The following is a 16,974-nucleotide window of genomic DNA, read 5'->3' as shown; positions in this document are numbered from 1 at the left end:
GAAAAAAGAAAATAAAATACAACTATCTCTTTATAAAATTAAATTTATAAATTGATATTATTCTATATTATACAATATATATTAGATCTATTTTATCATAAAAATAATTTTATAATTAGATGCTGCTACATCTATCGAGCGTGTAGTACAAAAAAAGTAACCGAGAAGGCCATTTCATTTATATTTTTTTCATGTTTGTTTTTAATTTTCATAAACATTTTTTTTAAATTCACAATATTATTAAAAAATATTTACTTAATTATTAAGTAAAAAAAAACTGTCGGGACTCACTCTCGAGTTCCTAAATATTTTTCTTTATAATTTAATGTACTGATTTTAATTTGTAAATTTTATTTTATAAGATCAGTATGTAACTAAAGTATTTGTTCAAAAAATAAAAAAAAATCTGTTTAGACATTGAACCAGAATGTTCCCAGATTTATTTTCCCAATCAACTGTTGCTTTAAGCCAATTAATAATTAAAGAGAAAAAGATTGCTTTGGTGTGGTTTGATAAAAAAGGATTTGCCTAAAAGTAGCTTAAAAAAGCGTAAAACTCCGAACCACGTAGAAAGTGAATGCGCCGTCTTCTTTTCGCATAGCCTGGTCATTGGTCGTCACCCTTTCGGCTTATCCTCTGGGGGAGGACTTTCCCTGCCTGCCCCCAGAGAATTTGTATGTAGTACTGTAGTAGTAGTAGTAATACTGTGTTCTGATTTCTATCCCCAGATGCAAAGCGCGTAGATCAGAAAGTGGGACTTTAGCAAAGTGGGCTCCATTGCCCACACACTCGCGCACATTCTGATGTGATCTGTGTCTTGGCGTTTCTTTCTTGTTTTAATCCGTCTTTTGCATGGAAGCAGCCGTGGCGATGATGGGTCTATGAGATTCGCTTCTCCGGTCTTCTCATATTTTCCGGACATCTCTTTCCCACTGAAACTCATCTAGCTTCTCTCTGCGATTCCGTGATATACTCTTATCTTATGGGTCTTCTCTGAAATCCAAGCTCTTTCCTTACAACGTTGGTCGAATTGAACTTTATTCAGTTCTCAGGTACAAAATAGTTCCCTACAAAAACAAGAGGTCCTATAATTTACTTAATTTATTTTGAATAAAAGAACCGTGTTTCTATTTTTGGTTTTACGAAATTTGTCTTCTTCATGCAGTTGTTTTTATATTGGATTTCGCTTTCGATTGCTATGGTTCCCCATTTTTTTTTTTTTTAATTTCTAATCTCTGTTTGGTTGTTATTTCTTTTCTGTTCAATTGGAACTGATTGGTATTCTCTGTGTTAGGATTTGCATTTTGATCTGTTGTATTACAATTTGGATTAACCGAGCTGTTAATATTATCTACCAGTTAATACTTTCTGTCTCTCTCTCACCGGGTTTTTATTTTTTTTTTCCACCTAGTTTTTTGTAATTAAAAGAGAAATTACTGTGTTTTCTGAATTTTCTGGAGATTTCATGTTTAATAAATTATGTCGATTCAGTTCTCAAGCTATAACTATATACGAATATGACCGTCAGGTCAGGTGAAGGTTAGTGGTTACAGGGCGGGTTTGATGATGTCAGAGATTTGTAATCGATTCCGCAAAAGGAATTCCCTGGATTACCTGATTCACAATTTTTGTGGTGGGGTTTTGTCCGGTCCTGCCTTGGTGAGTCCTAGAAACAAAAAAAGAAGAGAACTACATAGAAATATTATGTTGGGTTTTCTTCTCTTTAGGTGAGTTTTTTGGGTTTGTTCCCTCTTCTGTGTTGGTTTCTATTTTGTTTTCGCATAAAATTGGAGCTAAACATTTTTTAAAGTTCTTTTCAATCCTTTTCTCGAGCAGCTTTTGCTTAAGGGACTTGGGTTGATTTTCTAATTTGAAATTGATTCTTATGGCTTACATTCACCATATAAACGGTTTCTGGAAAGAATATGGGAAATACAATTTGTTTCTGGTAGCGTTTTCATTCTTTCTTCATTCATTTGAACCGTGAACTGTTGTTGTTGTTGTTTGAGGTGGTTAGGTCAGTTAATTATAATGCATGTCTTTATCAAATCTTTTGGATTCATTACTGTTTGCTATGGTTTCCAATAATGGTTGGTTTGTCTTTCATTTACTTCCCAAAATGATGAATTCAAAAAATGGTTTCTTGGAGCATGAGTCTTATTTTGTGCCTTTTTACTTGTGGTGGTTTTCTATGATGTATCAATGTTTATTAAGGAATGTCTGTCATCTTGGCTCTTGATTGGCCGAAAACTATTAGGACAAGATGGGTCCTAGTTTCTTGTTACCTATCTTTCATTTCTGTTGCGTTAAAGAGAAATACCTGTCTAGAAGGAGAAAAAGATTCAAGAAAGTCGTGAAAGTTGAGTCATTTTATAGTCTATAGAAGCTTTCGAAAGAAAGGGTGTAGTGAAAAAGAAAGTTTAGAGCCCAAAATTTATTCATGGTTCTAAAAGATTTAATCATTAATTTCCCTCCAAATACACCATACACAAGTATGAACCACTTCTACACTGCTGCAATTTGTAGGCTGCCACCCAATCCTCTCTAAGAATAAAAAGATCTGCAAGTCTTCTTGGCATGACCGAAGCTGAACCAAATGACTTAAGAGTCACTACACAAAGTTCTAGCAGTATCACAATGGGGTAAAAGATACCAATGGACTTCCCACTCCTCTTACACTTGCAGTACCAATCAATTACACTGGCGTGTCTTCTCCTTAAATTATCCATGTTGACATTTTTTCATAGAGAGGTTGTCAAAGCAAAAAAACACAACTCTTGAGTGGACCTTAGTCTGCCAAATACTCTTCGAAGGAAAGGGATTGGTTTCGTGTTAAATAGGGATGTTATTAAACAAAAATTGAGCATCCCTATGTTGGAAGGGGCCCAAAGAATCTTGCTTTCACTTCCTCATCTCAACCTAGAAGAATATATTAAAGAATGCAATATAGGCATCCACTTCTCAGTCATGAGTTGCTCTGGTAAAGCTTACATTTGACCGAGGGAAATCACTTGATATCTCCAAATACCCGTCACAGATGCATCCTTAGCACAACCAAAATTATACATTTCTGTGAAAGTTTCCTTAGGCACACTGTCTTCATGCCACGGATCATGCTAGAATTTGATATTGGTTCTATCTCCCACCTCAAATCTAGTATGGATATATAACTTCCCCCAACCTTTCCTCGTGTTCTTCTAGATGTCCTTGGACCTCATCAGAACACCTCCCACCCCACTAACATCCATATATAGAATCTACTATTGATCTCCACAAGGTCTCACTCTCATTTTGTTGGTGCCAAAGCCATTTCCCCCATAGTGTATGATATTGGACAAGAAGAGATTCTGAACTCCCAACCCACTCCTCAAAGATCGTAGAGAATTTCTTGCCCAACTTACCAGGTGAAATTTGACCTCTTCACCTCACTCACTCAAAGGAACTCTCATTTTAGCTTTTCTATATTATTATTCACACTAGAAGGAAGCGAAATAGGAGACATGAAATATGTAGTAAGATTAAAAAGAGTTCTCTTGTTTGTTTGTAATGGGCTAAATGTTCATGATTTTCTCCTTTCAATTGTAAACTCTAACTAGGTGCTTTTCATGTATACTCCATGTGTGCTTGGGCTTTGCCTATTTCTATGAATACTTCTTAATTACCTATCAAAAAAGAGTTCTCTTGTTTAAAGTAATTTTATTGCTTCTGGACAAATGCATCCTCTTTTAGTAAATCTTCTCGATAATTTCATCCAAAATTGCCTTGGCCCTGAAAGTGGCCCCCCAAAAGAAGTCACCGATACTTCAGAGGTAAAGAGGGCACCTTGCACCCTAGAGTATTTTGGAAGTAAAGTGACCCACTGGCACCAATTGCAGTTTAGGCAAATTAAACCTTCAACCTGAAAACTGCTTCAAAGCATAAGAATAAAGTGCGCAGAAACATATAACACCAAAATTGCCGTCTGTATATAAGATGTAGTAAGTTAAGAGCACCATAGTTCCTAATCCCTACCAAAAAAAAGAAAAACCCTGAAAGAAAGCCTCCAACAGAAACATATGACATTTTGCTGAGTGCTTCCATGACACTTGCAAAGGGGATCTCCCTGTTGCAAGCCATGAGAGCAACCGAAGAAACCAGGAGTTCCATTTACCAAAAATAGTGAAGTGTCCACAGAAATACAGCATCCAAGATTGCCATTGTTGCCCAAAATCTAATCTCCTTAGCTGGAACTTCCAATTGATAAATCTACTTCATGCGCTATTGTATGTTATTGGGCATTGTTGAGTTTGGAGAAGTTGGGTTCTGATCTATTCTTTCAGGACTTTTGATGTTTCCTAATATAATTAGCACTGATATTTTTTTTCAGGGAAGAGCCTATGTTCTGATTACAGAGTAAGAGTGATATATAGCAATGGGGATTTCAACCTCTAAAATTGAGGAAGATAAGGCTCTGCAGCTATGTCGTGAAAGAAAGAAGTTTGTAAGACAATCACTTGATGGAAGGTGCTCACTAGCAGCTGCTCATGTTACATATATTCAATCCCTTAAAAGTACAGGAATTGCTCTTAGGAAATTTGTGGAACCTGAAGCTCCCATAGAATCTTCTTTGTATACTTCTACTAGCGCAACACCAGAGCCACTTGCTTTAACTGAGAAGTCTCTTTCCCAGTTCTCCTTTTCTCCCCCATCTATATCCCAACATGTATATGCTACCGAAACCATTTCTCCATCTCCTTCTCCAAACTCTAGTCAGTTTCAGGCAAATCATATGACATTCAGGAGTTCTTCTTCTCAGAAGATTGAAGAAAAGCTATCTTTTCCTGTTACAGGAACAGTGACCTCATCTAGTACCCCACAGAATATGACACCTCGTTCCACTGAAAGACCTGAAACATCCCCTTTCCAAGGTTCTTCCCTCCCACCTGGAACTCCACCATGGGATTATTTTGGTCTCTTTCATCCAACTGATCATGAGTTTTCTTTTCAAGATGGGAAGGGAATGTACCAAGGGTTGGAGAATGCTGATGATATAAGACAATTTAGAGAAGAGGAGGGAATTCCTGAGCTGGAAGATGAAGAGGAGAAGAGTTCTTCTCATGAGAGGGAAGAATCTCTGGATTCAGAAGGTGAATTTGATGAGCCTTCTGCAGATACTCTGGTACGAAGTTTTGAAAATCTTAATAGGGTTCATGATCATGCTGCAGATAATTCTCTGCACAGTATGCCTTCTGCACAAAATGTAGCTTTAGAGACCGAGTTATTAAATAGGGAGAAGGAAAACTCCCCTTATTTGTCACCAATGAGAGCCACATCTAAGGTTGTTGCGCTTCCCACTGACCAAGATAAAGCACCATCAAAAGAAGATTGTATTGAGAGTAAGGTTCCTCCTAAGGACGTCTTTTCAAGCATAAGAGATATTGAATTTCTCTTTATGAAAGCTTCTGAGTCTGGTAAAGAAGTTCCAAGGATGCTTGAAGCAAATAAGTTGAATTTCCGTCCAATATTTCCAGGGTTTGACAGTAAGATTTCTCTCTCTCTGTATATCTCTTAAACCAGTGTTTTCAGGTTTTTTCCCTGTTATTTGATCTCTAGTGAATATTGGCAACTAAATTTAGTTGGAAAGTCATATGCCATAATGTGATTCCAGGACCATACTCTTTCGTTTTTTATGCGGTCCTAATTTGTATGCCAAATCTCTGAATCAGCAGATACGTGAAACTTTCTATTTTATGCTTATACCTAATGTTTAAGTAAGATTTTGGTGTTGTCTAGGAAGTGCCATGAAACTTTATATTTTATGCTTATTTACCAGAAGAACAAAGCCAAACATTTGAGATTTCTTATCCTGATTTGTGTTGGCAAAAGTTTTCACTAGACTTCTCTGTTGTAGGAGGTGGGTCAATGACATCTAAATTCTTGAAGACCTGTTTCTCTTGTGGGGAGGACCCAAGCCAAGTCCAAGAAGGTAGGTCTACTAGCCTTTTTGCCTTTAGATTATTTTTCTCTTTTGGGAGTGGCTCCCCTTCGGTAGCGTAGCCTCTTGCATTCTTCTGCTTTTAAACTGGAAGATGACATCTGATTAAATGTGATCCAAACGTTAAAAAACTGTCACATTAATTAAAGGAAAATATGAGAATCTTGGAGCAGAGAAGACCAAACAAAGGAAAAGGCAAATGCAATCTAGGTAGAGAAGAGGCTAAAACAGGAGGACAAAAAATTCCAGCAGCAATTTTGGAAGAGTCACAGAAATACTCATATTCAAGGAATACCTGAGTACTCACATTCCGGTAGATTACTAGTTTATCTTGAACCTGCCAAGAGAATGAGAAAGTGATAGAGAGGAGAAAACAGGAAACTTAGTAGCTTTAATTCAAGCAGGTCCTAATTCATTTGGAAATTCCAAATAAACTCCAATTAATCGTTGTTTTTTTGAGAGGAATAAGGCGCCCTCCAAAGCTCTTTTCTTCACTTGGATAACGGCTTTGGGTAAGATCTTAACAACCGATAATCTGCGAAAGCGCCGGGTAATTATTTCAGATTGGTGTTGTATGTGCAAGAAAGCTGGTGAGAAAATGGATCATCTTGTTACACTGTGAGACAGCTAGAGCTGTGTGGAGTGTAGTGTTCAGTTGATTAGAGTTAAGCTGGGTGATGCGCGCTACAGTGGCGGAGTTATTGGCCAGCTGGACAATTCTAGGTGGTGCTCCACAAATCAAAGCTGTATGGAAGATGGTACCTATATGCATTATGTGGTGCATATGGAGTGAACGTAATGAGCGGACTTTCGAAGATAAGGAGCGGACACTAGAGGAGCTTAGATCTTTATTTTTCCGTACCTTATTTCTTTGGGCTCTAGCTGTAGATTTTAATGGCCTAAATTTTCATGATTTTCTTGTTTCCACTATTACGACTTAGATAGGCCTTCTCCTTTGTATGTCATCTTGTGTACTTGGGCTTTGCCTATCCTTTAGTAATACTATTGTTTACTTATAAAAAAAAAAGGAAGTTTTTATGAGATGGGAAGAAACAAAGTTTGCTTCTTTCATGTAAGTTAATGTAGGGAATAAAGAAATACATGGTGCAGGGAGTATTATTCTAATCAGAAAAGGATTCAGAGCAAATAGAGCTATAAATAGTTGGGTACTTTATTAAGCTGTTCTCTCCCAAAGAAAATTCCCAAGGATATGCCTCCCTATCAGCTATTGCATTTTCTTTTATTCTTCTTTCTTCCCACCGAAGGTCCGAATGGAGAATCTCCATTGATCTCAGCTACCAATTTTATGCATTTGATAACTATTGCATAATACTACAGCTAATTGTTTTTTTTTTTTAAATAGCATGTTGACAGATGATCAATGACCCTATTTTTGTTTTGTTTGCCACTCCAAAACCTCAAAATGTAAAGGTAGAAAGCAGTAACTAAACTATCTTCTATGATATTAAGAAAAAGCCTTGATTGGGCATTTGAAATTGACCTTCACATAGTCATGTGGACAACAGTTCTCCAATCTGCCTTTAAAAGTTATGATGGTTATATTATAATATCACTAGGGTTTACTTATCAAAAAGTAATATCACTAGAGTTTTACTTATCAAAAAGTAATATTACTAGAGTTTGATTTGGATGCCTGTATCGGGGATGGTTCAAATTTTCTGCAAATAGGGTAAAATCTTCTTCTTTGCAACCTGTGTATATATATATATATTTATTTATATAGACGAGGTATGATATTAGCTTTCTCATCAGTTAATGTCTACTTGAGATTCTTACTTCATTACTCAGCTAATTATTTTGTTTTGTTTATTTAGAGCCTGCTGAAAATTCCACAAAGTACTTAACATGGCATAGGACGACATCATCTCGATCCTCTCCAACCAGGAATCCATTGGGAGCAAACTCAAAAGATGATATAGAGGACTTTATTGGTAACTCTTTTGAAAATTTCTGCATGAACTCCGGCAGTCATGCCTCTACCTTGGATAGGCTATATGCTTGGGAGAGGAAACTTTATGATGAAGTTAAGGTACTGTTGATCTCAGTCCTTTTAAGTGATATAATCATTATCATCTTCATCTGATCATTACAGTTATTTATACTGTCACTTTTTGTGAATTGTTTTTTGATAGTGTCTATTTGCCATATGAGCAGAACTGTGATTAACTGTGATTATCTCTTTTATTTTTGAATCAGTCATTTCTTTAAATATTTTAGTTTGGCTAAAAAACATTATGGCTCATCAAAATTTAGGCTTCTTTGAACTCCTTACCGAGGGCATGTGCACCCCCGGGATTAGTCGAGACTTTGTTTTTGGACACTCGGTGCCAATCAGAAAAGGAAAATAAATTTAGGCTTGCTTGACATTTGATCCCAATATTTATAATTTTAGCACTTAGATCCGTAAAGTTTCAAATTATTATCAATGTAGTACATATGTCCAACTCGGTTAACCAAGCGCTGTAAATTTCACGAGTGGAACCCCTAGGGGTTGGCTCAAGTGGTAAAGGCCTTGGGCTTGGGGTAGGGGTGTCAAATCGTGTTAACGGGTCGTGTTCGTGTCATGTCAAGGTATGTACATTACACTTAACGGGTCAACACAAACACGACCCGTTAAGGATTTCGTGTCAAAATTTTAAACCCGAACACGATACGGTAAGATAACGGGTTGACACGACACGACCCGTTATGACCCGTTAATGAATAAGAAATAAATTGACACGACACGACCCGTTCCGTTTCAACCCGTTTACATTAATGGGTTGAATAGACACGATACGATACAACACGACCCGTTTGACTTAATTGGTTTTATATAAATATTTAAATATAAATAATATCTATAAAAAATAAAAAACTAACTACAAGTCTAAAATTACAATCCAAACAAATATGATCCACACAATTTGTAATAATATTCATTTTTTAAATTACATCCCAAATATAATAAACAAAACATACAATGTAAATATATTAATGTTACAATCTCAAATATAATAAAAAAATAAAAAACACAGATCTAAACAAATTTAGAACTTGAAGAAGGAAGTGGAGCGTCCTCCTTGCCCTTTAGGTCTAAGGGTATAAAGGTAAATTTAATTTTCTTAACGGGTTAAAACGGGTTGACCCGTTAGTGACCCGTTAAGCAATCGTGTCTTAACGGGTCAACCCGTTTTGACCCGAACCCGTTAAGGCTAAACCCTAACTCGCTTTTATCGTGTCGTGTTTGTATTGGGTTAACGGGTCGTGTCACATATTGCCACCTCTAGCTTGGGGGTATGTTCCCCCTAGGTTTAAGGTTCAAATCCCCTTTGGTGCAAACAATCTCTAGGGGGCCATCGGACTAGGGGATTTTCCCCTTGAATTATCGGGGTTGCACTTGCGGGAAACTCCTTGCCAAGGGCTTGTGGTTTAGTCGGGACGCTGTTCTGGACACTCGGTGCAAATAAAAATAAAATAAAAAATTTCACGGGCTGCTTCTGATGTTAAAACTTTTAAGGAAAAGGAATGAAGAAAGAACTATGGGCAATGCCTTTACAGACTTGTGTACCTAGAATGTGGCTCTTTACTAGCACTCGACAAACATTCTAAACAGCCTGAGCCTCATGTACTGTTCACAATCATCAAGGTCTACCGAGTTCCCCTAAATATTCTTAAATCTTGTATTATGATTAGTATAGGGTTCTAGGCATTGCCTTTCCATCAAAAGAGGCTGGAAGCTTAAATGTGTTGGGGGCTTTTAGGAGTTTTCAGCTAATCTTGGTTCTAAAAATGGTGGGCTACCCATCAGGGAGTCTTACATTCTGCCACATTTTGTCCTGTAATTTTTTTTCCTTTGTCATGGAGTACAATATTTTGTCAAAACGCAAATCATTTTGGATGAGAGATAGAGTGAGAAAGAGATAGGACACTAAATGGTGATTATATTCAGTGGCTGCAGAGGCTGTAATTGTATGGAGATGTTGGAGAAGGCAATTTTGCCATTCCAAATAAATTTCAATCCGATAAAAATGGAGAAAATGAAATATAATTTTTTTTTTGGACTCAATATCAATTTATTTTGTTGTTTTCCTTCTTTGTTGAGAAATAAATTAACCAGAAGAAACATGCTGTAGCATTTCTTTTATGAATTTTTTCAAAACCATTTTCTTTCATTTAAAATTCTCGCATTCTGTAATTTTGTTTCTCCTTCACTATTTGCTCTGTATCTTCTCTTTTTCTTTTTCATTTATCATTTCTCAAAAAATTAATTTTTCATCATTAAGTGTTTACCAAAACAATGCCATGCCACTTGCAGCTTGTTGACATTTACTGATTGGTCAGTGGAAATTGAGGAAGGACTAAGTTGACAACAGTCTAAAATTTTAGGAATAAAGCTGCCAAAATGGGTACCCTAGGGATCAAATTGAAACCTAAACTTGAAGAGATCAAAATGTATTCTGGCCTATCTCGTTTTTAGGTGTTAAAGAATTTAATTGTTAATTTTTTTTTTCGTGTCTTCCATTTCATTATTTGTTAACTTAAATTATCATTTAATATATATATATATATATATATATATATCTTTCAACTTAAATTGCTATATGAGCTTTCAGATCTAGCTTTAGAGCTTTCAGCTTGCAAGGATATCCTTGATAGTTGTATCATTTTACCTTTTTGTGATATCCCATATGATATGGATAAGGGTTGGTGGTGTATGGGATCTCACATTGCTGGGGAAGGAAAAGTTATTGCTCTTTATAAGGTTCCAATGAGACTCCAATTGTATCATTAACTAGTTCTTTTGGAGTATAGACCATGTGGTTTGGACCTTCCATTGGGGCGTTACAAATGGTATTTGAGACTATCCCAACCAGAAATGTGGGACTTGAGCCGTGCCACCTACAATGGACAGGCCCGACGGGACGTCGGGAATTTAAAGGGGGTAGATTGTGATACCCCATATGATATGGATAAGGGTTGGTAGTGAATGGGATCCCACATTACTTGGGAAGGAAAAGTTCTTGCTCTTTATAAGGTTCCAATGGGACTCCAATTGTATCATTGATTAGTCTTTTTAGAGTATAGGCCATGTGGTTTGGGCCTTCCGTTGAAGTGTTACATTTTTCCACAAAGCCCTCCAGATTGAACCACTTGTTCTCAAACTTAAAGTACCGTTAGTGCAAGGATGCCACAACAATCAAGCAATAATGCGAAGTGGTCTGATAAAAGTCTATGCAGTCTTTTATGGATAACTACTGGAAATCTGGCTTGGCCAATCAGGAGAGAGGAGGAATCTATCAATTCTTGGTCACATTGGGGTATCTTGGTTGTTAGACCAAGTAAAGTTTCCTCTTACAAGAGGAATATCCAAACTTCAAAGGTTCTGTTCAAAAATAAATTCAGAGAATTTGACATAGCTTGTCCTTTTTCACACACACATCTTCCTTTCATTCACTAATTAGGTTCCAAATCCTCAATTGTTTCTCCCTCCCCCGTCATGTTCCATAGGGTATCTTCTGCTTTATGGAGAAAAAGTTGACCCCCTCCCGTCATCTCTTCTTCTACTGCATTGTCCTCCTCTTCTTTTTGGGTAAGTAAAAGATTGTCCTCCCTTATGATCATGATTGGCAGAACAGGTTAAAAAAAATTGAACTGGGAGAAACCACTGAGGTCTTTTGATGAGTCAGCAAAACCACCAGCTCTTTATGAAAATAATGACAGTCACTTCTTTTTTATAGAACAAGATCTGATTCAGATCTGGAGAGCGAGAATCTGTTTTGCTTTCTTTAAATAATTGTGGGGGGACTACAACTTGTTCACCAAGGCTCGAATCCTCCCATGTATGACATTAACTCCCGAGTTTGGGGTCCCTCAACACTACCAATAACACCACCACACTGGTTTTAATGATACGCTTCGCATCCATTTTCTGTCAAAGCCTGACCCCCCTGACAGGATGCTGGAGAAGCAAGCCCATTCTGCAATCTCAACTTCCTGGGAACTAGCAACAGAAACCCCATCAACATTGAAAATCTTGCTTGAGAGTGCCTTAAAAGTGGCAAATTTGGGTACCACATTGAAAAACAAGTGACAGTTAAGGGGTGAAAAGTTATTTTTTCCAAAAGTATAACAATAAAAGACAGTTATTTTTAAAAAATTTAATTATCCCCTTTTCTCATCAATATTTTTCTTAATTTCTATATATTACACTTCAATTGGCATATGTTGTCAATAGGGTTGACAATATGTGACATGACCTGTGAACCCAACATGAACATAAACATGACATGAGATTAGCGGGTTTGGGTTTGATATAAATGGGTTTGGGTAAAAAAAGGTTTACCCGTTTAGACACGATTAATAAATGCGTCAGTAACAGGTCGACCCGAAATCAACCTGCAACAACCCATTTAAATTTTATTTCAAAATTACAATTTTATGATTGTTGGGCTGCAAGCTTGGTATTTCTCAATATGCTTATGTTTTATTGTTGGGATTGTAATTTTGGACCTATGCTTATATTTGTTATTGTTGGGTTTGTAATATTGGTTTTATTATAGGTTAAAATCTTAAAAAATATTGATATAGATGATAGGGTTTGGTCTTTCCTCTCACTTTCTCAGTAACAAACAACAAATCAAATCTAAATCAGTTAATTCCAGAAAGAGATAATAGGGATTCATGGAATTACCGTTGTGTATGAAAAAGACCCAAGCACAAGAACCCTATTCCATTGTCCAACAATGACAAAGACATATTTGCACTCTTCGCCAGTTCACCTTGGTGATATGGAACTTTGGGAACTATGGTAGGTGCCAAATGAGAGAGGCCGAGATAGGTTATGTAGAAATCAGGTTCAGGGTTACTAAATGGAGCCGTTTAAATGGAAAAACAATGTTGAAGGCTAATTTCTGTGGTGACCAAGATTGGGTATAATAATATTTACACAATAGCAAACTGGATGGTTTAAGGAATCGTTTATTATTATGGCATTCTTTAGAATATGCACATGAAATAAAATTCGGAGTCTGTGTTGCGGTGTTTTATTGAACTCCGAGACTGACTTTTCCAAATTGAAATCCGATCAGAGCGGAATCAGAGTGGAAAGCAGAATGGAGTCGGAGTTGGGAATTGCTCAGGCCTGTTAACCCTGCAAGGCTGCACCTACTGATGTACTGGTACTAATAATAGTGTGGATCCAAATACCCTATTAAGGACATGGGGCAAAGATATCCCGAATATTGCTAGGACCATTTTAAAATCTAGTGGACTTCTAGTCAAAAAGTATTATAAAACATAAGAAATTACAGAAATACATAAGTGTAGAACTCTTACAATTGATTTCATCAGCTTGTCTTATCTGAAAATCATTCATAAATCTTTGTGTAATTATCTTGTAAGATCCTTAATTTATGATTTCTAAGCTTAGGTGCCACATGTCATGTTGCTATCTTTCAAAATGTTGTAGGATATGGGTTTTCCCTGGCAATTTTTTCAGCACTTTGACAGGTTCTCTTAATTTCAGGCTAGTGGAATGGTCAGAAGGGAGTATGACTTGAAGTGTAAAACTCTAAGACAACTGGAAACAAATGGGGAAAGTACCAATAAAATTGATAAAACTCGTGCAGTTGTCAAGGATCTACATTCAAGAATCAGAGTTGCAATTCACAGAATTGATTCTATATCAAAGAGGATTGAGGAATTAAGGGACAAAGAGCTCCAGCCACAACTTGAGGAGTTGATAGAAGGGTACGCCTTGTTCTCTCGTCATACTTGATTTATGTGTCAACTAGGGAACCGTATATCATTGGGCATGTGGAAAATGCAGCTATGAAATGTTTATTAATTCAACCATAATTCATGATTAAACTCAAATCAACTGAGCCTTTATTTAGGAAAATGGGTTGGCTGCATAGATCTCTTTTGACATGGCCTTCTTTATGCCCATGTCCTTAGTTGCCTATAGGATGGTTTTCACTTAAGTTCTGTTCATATTATACTTCACCTCATTTTTTACTTTTTACCTTTTCTCTTTCTTCATTTGTGTAGATACTCTTTTACCATTATACTTTATTCCATGACATTTATGAAAATCAATATGAGATAGGTTGGATCTTTGACTTCAGTTGGCAAGGACTCACTAGTTCATTGCAGGTTCACTACAGTGGTCAAATTTTTCCTGAATGGAATCCCTAGGTGTGATCACCCAAGTTTCATCTGCTTGTTGGTTTTGTTTTATTCTTCTGTAGTTTATTGCACAACTCATGCAACCATATGGAATTGAATCCATGCCCTCAACCTTTACCACTAAGGAACGGATGGGGAGATTTCCTCAGTTCGTCTTTTCTTCTGTACTTATGACTCCGCCATACCATGCCCCTGATTTCCATAAGCCTGCCTGTATCAAACTATTATTTTGTTTGTGGTGGGAAGTCACTCACTATAAAATATTTCACGAATAGATATGTGGTGTTCATGTACTTGCCTGATGTTTTGTGCATTTCCTTTTTGAATGTTTATCAACTCACTATACATAAAATATTTCATGAATAGAATATTTATGTTTGGCAATATGTGGTATTTGCATGTACTGGCCTGATGTTTTGTGCATTTCCTTTTTGAGCATTTATCTTGTACACTTCCCATGTACCATCGTTGGCCTTCTTTTTGTGCAATTCTGTTTTTGTGAAGTATTTATATAAAAAAATCTTGTATCACATTTTCCTAATATCAATGATTCAAATATAATAACAACGCAAGGGAATATATACTCAAAATGCTGAAATAATAAATTGATGCACTGATCTAAATTCAATTCAAATGTTAGATACTTAATTTTCATATTAACAATGTGCTTTTCATTTTTCTGGATTTTTAAGAATATATTAAAGTTTCTAAAAAGAAGCATTTACAATGAGATTTAAGAAATTAGGTGGATCTTCAGAAGTCAGGGTATAGTTTGAGTGCATTAGGGAACATTTATTATGATTTTTTTTTTTTTTTGTAACTACATATATTATGAAAATTGACTCCACTTAATAACACAACCGAATCTCACCCCATTCTATAGTTTCATATTTACTTATAAAAAAAATTATATGGTATAATATACTATCAAATCCCTAAATTCATGTATTTATGTATATTTTGTTACGTTAAAACCTAAATTTTATAATCTTTGTGCATATTTTTTGCACAACTTATATTCTTTGTTAAGAAAACATAATGTCATGCTATGAGTTTATAAGCTTCCAAGAGAAGATTGAAGTTTTACAGCCAATGTTATAATGGTGTCTTATTTAAGCATTGTTATGTTGAATACCCTAACACCAACTTTTGACCATCATATGCTGACATGTTCTATTCTTTTTTCTGGGATTTTACAAATATATTTGTGTCTAGCCCTCAAACAAATCATAAGACAGTATTCATCTTCTCATTTATTGGTTAAACAGTCAAAATGTCTTCGTGTTGAAGCTTATATTTCTCCCATTTACTTTCACGTCTCCTCTTGGTTTGGATTATTCTAAGTGCTTCAGCATTGTGCTTCGTCTGCACCATTTTCACCATTTTCAGGTTACGTAGGATGTGGAAAGTTATGTCTGAGTGCCACAAGCTTCAGTCTGACATCATCAAAGCAGCACAGAGAAATGGCAACACAAAGCTATCAATACAGTCAGAATCACACCGGCAGGTCACTATCCATCTCGAGGATGAACTGAGTTCGCTGTCACAAAGTTTTCTGAAGTGGTTTGCTGCTCAGAAGTTCTATCTGCAGGCTATAAATGGATGGCTTTCCAAATGTGCACCTGTTCCACAAAAATCTTCCAAAAGAAAAAGAAAGCCAGAACCCAGATCCTTGAGAAACATTGGCCCTCCTATATATGCGACCTGTGGTGCTTGGTTGGGAAAGCTAGAAGACCTAGAAAAGCGAGAATCCTCGTCTATCAAGCAAGTTGTCGATGCTATAAAGGATTTAGGGGGTGCGACTGCTCACTTTGTACCGCATCAAGAAAAGAATCAGGGGAAGGACATGAACCGTTCATATTTACCATCCTGGGAGGCTGAAAAAGAAAGGGCTTCAGAAAATCTGCTGGGAGGTGAAGAAGGTGTGCGTGACTGGATTTCAGGTTTTGATAGATTCTGGTCAAGCTTGGAGGCATTTATTGGCCAGTTAAATAACTTTGCAAAGCGTTCGATGGAGATGTATGTCGAACTTCAACAGGAGATCGAAGATGCTAAGAGTGGCTATGATAGATTGATGTCACGATCTCAAGTTTTGGAGAGCAAGGTTACAGAGACGACAGAAGAATCCCAACACCCCTCGGAGGTCCAATAAACTGGGGTTTTTAGATGTAAGAAACCTGAAGAAGTCCTGGTAGTTCAATCGGACATGGCATTTGTATATGTGAGAAGAATAAAAGGGTTTTTGTTTCAACTGAAAATAAAGGAACTGGTCAAAAGAATTTAACATGGAGATGTAATAAATGGTGTTGTAATTCTTGGTGAAAGCTGTGATTACGAGGGCCGGTGGCTACACACAGGGTTGCTCGCAAAGTAATAGAATTTGTACAGTTTTTCTTAGTAAACATGGGAATTCTAATAATTCCCACTATTTCTTTCTTATTGCCTATGTAATGCATTGTTGTATTCGATTGGGCCCCATTTTAACAACTTATTGTTCCTTGGAAAGGAAAGGCACACTTTTCTTCCTGCTGCGAACTCCAGGAAAATAGGAGTGCTAGCACTACCAGCTACCCGAATCCTCCCGTTAAGGCATTTCTAACTTCTTCTTCTTTTTTTTCTTTTATTTTTTTTATTATTATTATTTTCTTTTCATACATTTTTTTTTATATTCTTAAAAATTTATAAAAAAATTCATAAAATTATTAAAAAATATTTATTTAATCACTAATTAAGAAAAGAAAAAAATTAATCGGGAAATTGTCTCGGGACCACCTCTTAGTGGCCCAAGCTCCCGAGAAAAAAAATACATC

General features: G+C 36.4%; 1 protein-coding gene across 2 annotated transcripts; it reads left to right on the top strand.

The window, feature by feature from the left end:
• Window positions 1-572: 572 nt before the first annotated feature.
• Window positions 573-16,603, top strand: LOC121241308 (protein ALTERED PHOSPHATE STARVATION RESPONSE 1). Of its 2 annotated transcripts, none has more exons than XM_041139026.1 (6): window positions 573-1,052; window positions 4,374-5,519; window positions 5,891-5,965; window positions 7,810-8,024; window positions 13,503-13,726; window positions 15,554-16,603. In XM_041139026.1, exons 2-6 carry the CDS (start codon window positions 4,412-4,414, stop codon window positions 16,314-16,316), a joined length of 2,385 nt encoding a protein of 794 aa, XP_040994960.1. In that variant the 5' UTR covers window positions 573-1,052; window positions 4,374-4,411; the 3' UTR covers window positions 16,317-16,603. The 2 variants fall into 2 exon arrangements, with proteins under 2 accessions (XP_040994960.1, XP_040994961.1); XM_041139027.1 differs by having other exon boundaries at window positions 2,527-5,519.
• The last annotated feature ends 371 nt before the right edge of the window (window positions 16,604-16,974 follow it).

This window comes from Juglans microcarpa x Juglans regia, chromosome 7S (genome assembly GCF_004785595.1).
Source record: "Juglans microcarpa x Juglans regia isolate MS1-56 chromosome 7S, Jm3101_v1.0, whole genome shotgun sequence".
Lineage (NCBI taxonomy): Eukaryota > Viridiplantae > Streptophyta > Magnoliopsida > Fagales > Juglandaceae > Juglans > Juglans microcarpa x Juglans regia.
This window is presented reverse-complemented; position numbering and strand designations above follow the sequence as displayed.

Bases quoted from the DNA above. Each gene is read 5' to 3' on its own strand.
- LOC121241308 (XM_041139026.1), top strand. From the start codon at position 4,412: ATGGGGATTTCAACCTCTAAAATTGAGGAAGATAAGGCTCTGCAGCTA. The intron at 5,966-7,809 runs GTAGGTCTACTA...TTGTTTATTTAG, and splicing joins CCCAAGCCAAGTCCAAGAAG to AGCCTGCTGAAAATTCCACA. The intron at 13,727-15,553 runs GTACGCCTTGTT...CACCATTTTCAG, and splicing joins CTTGAGGAGTTGATAGAAGG to GTTACGTAGGATGTGGAAAG.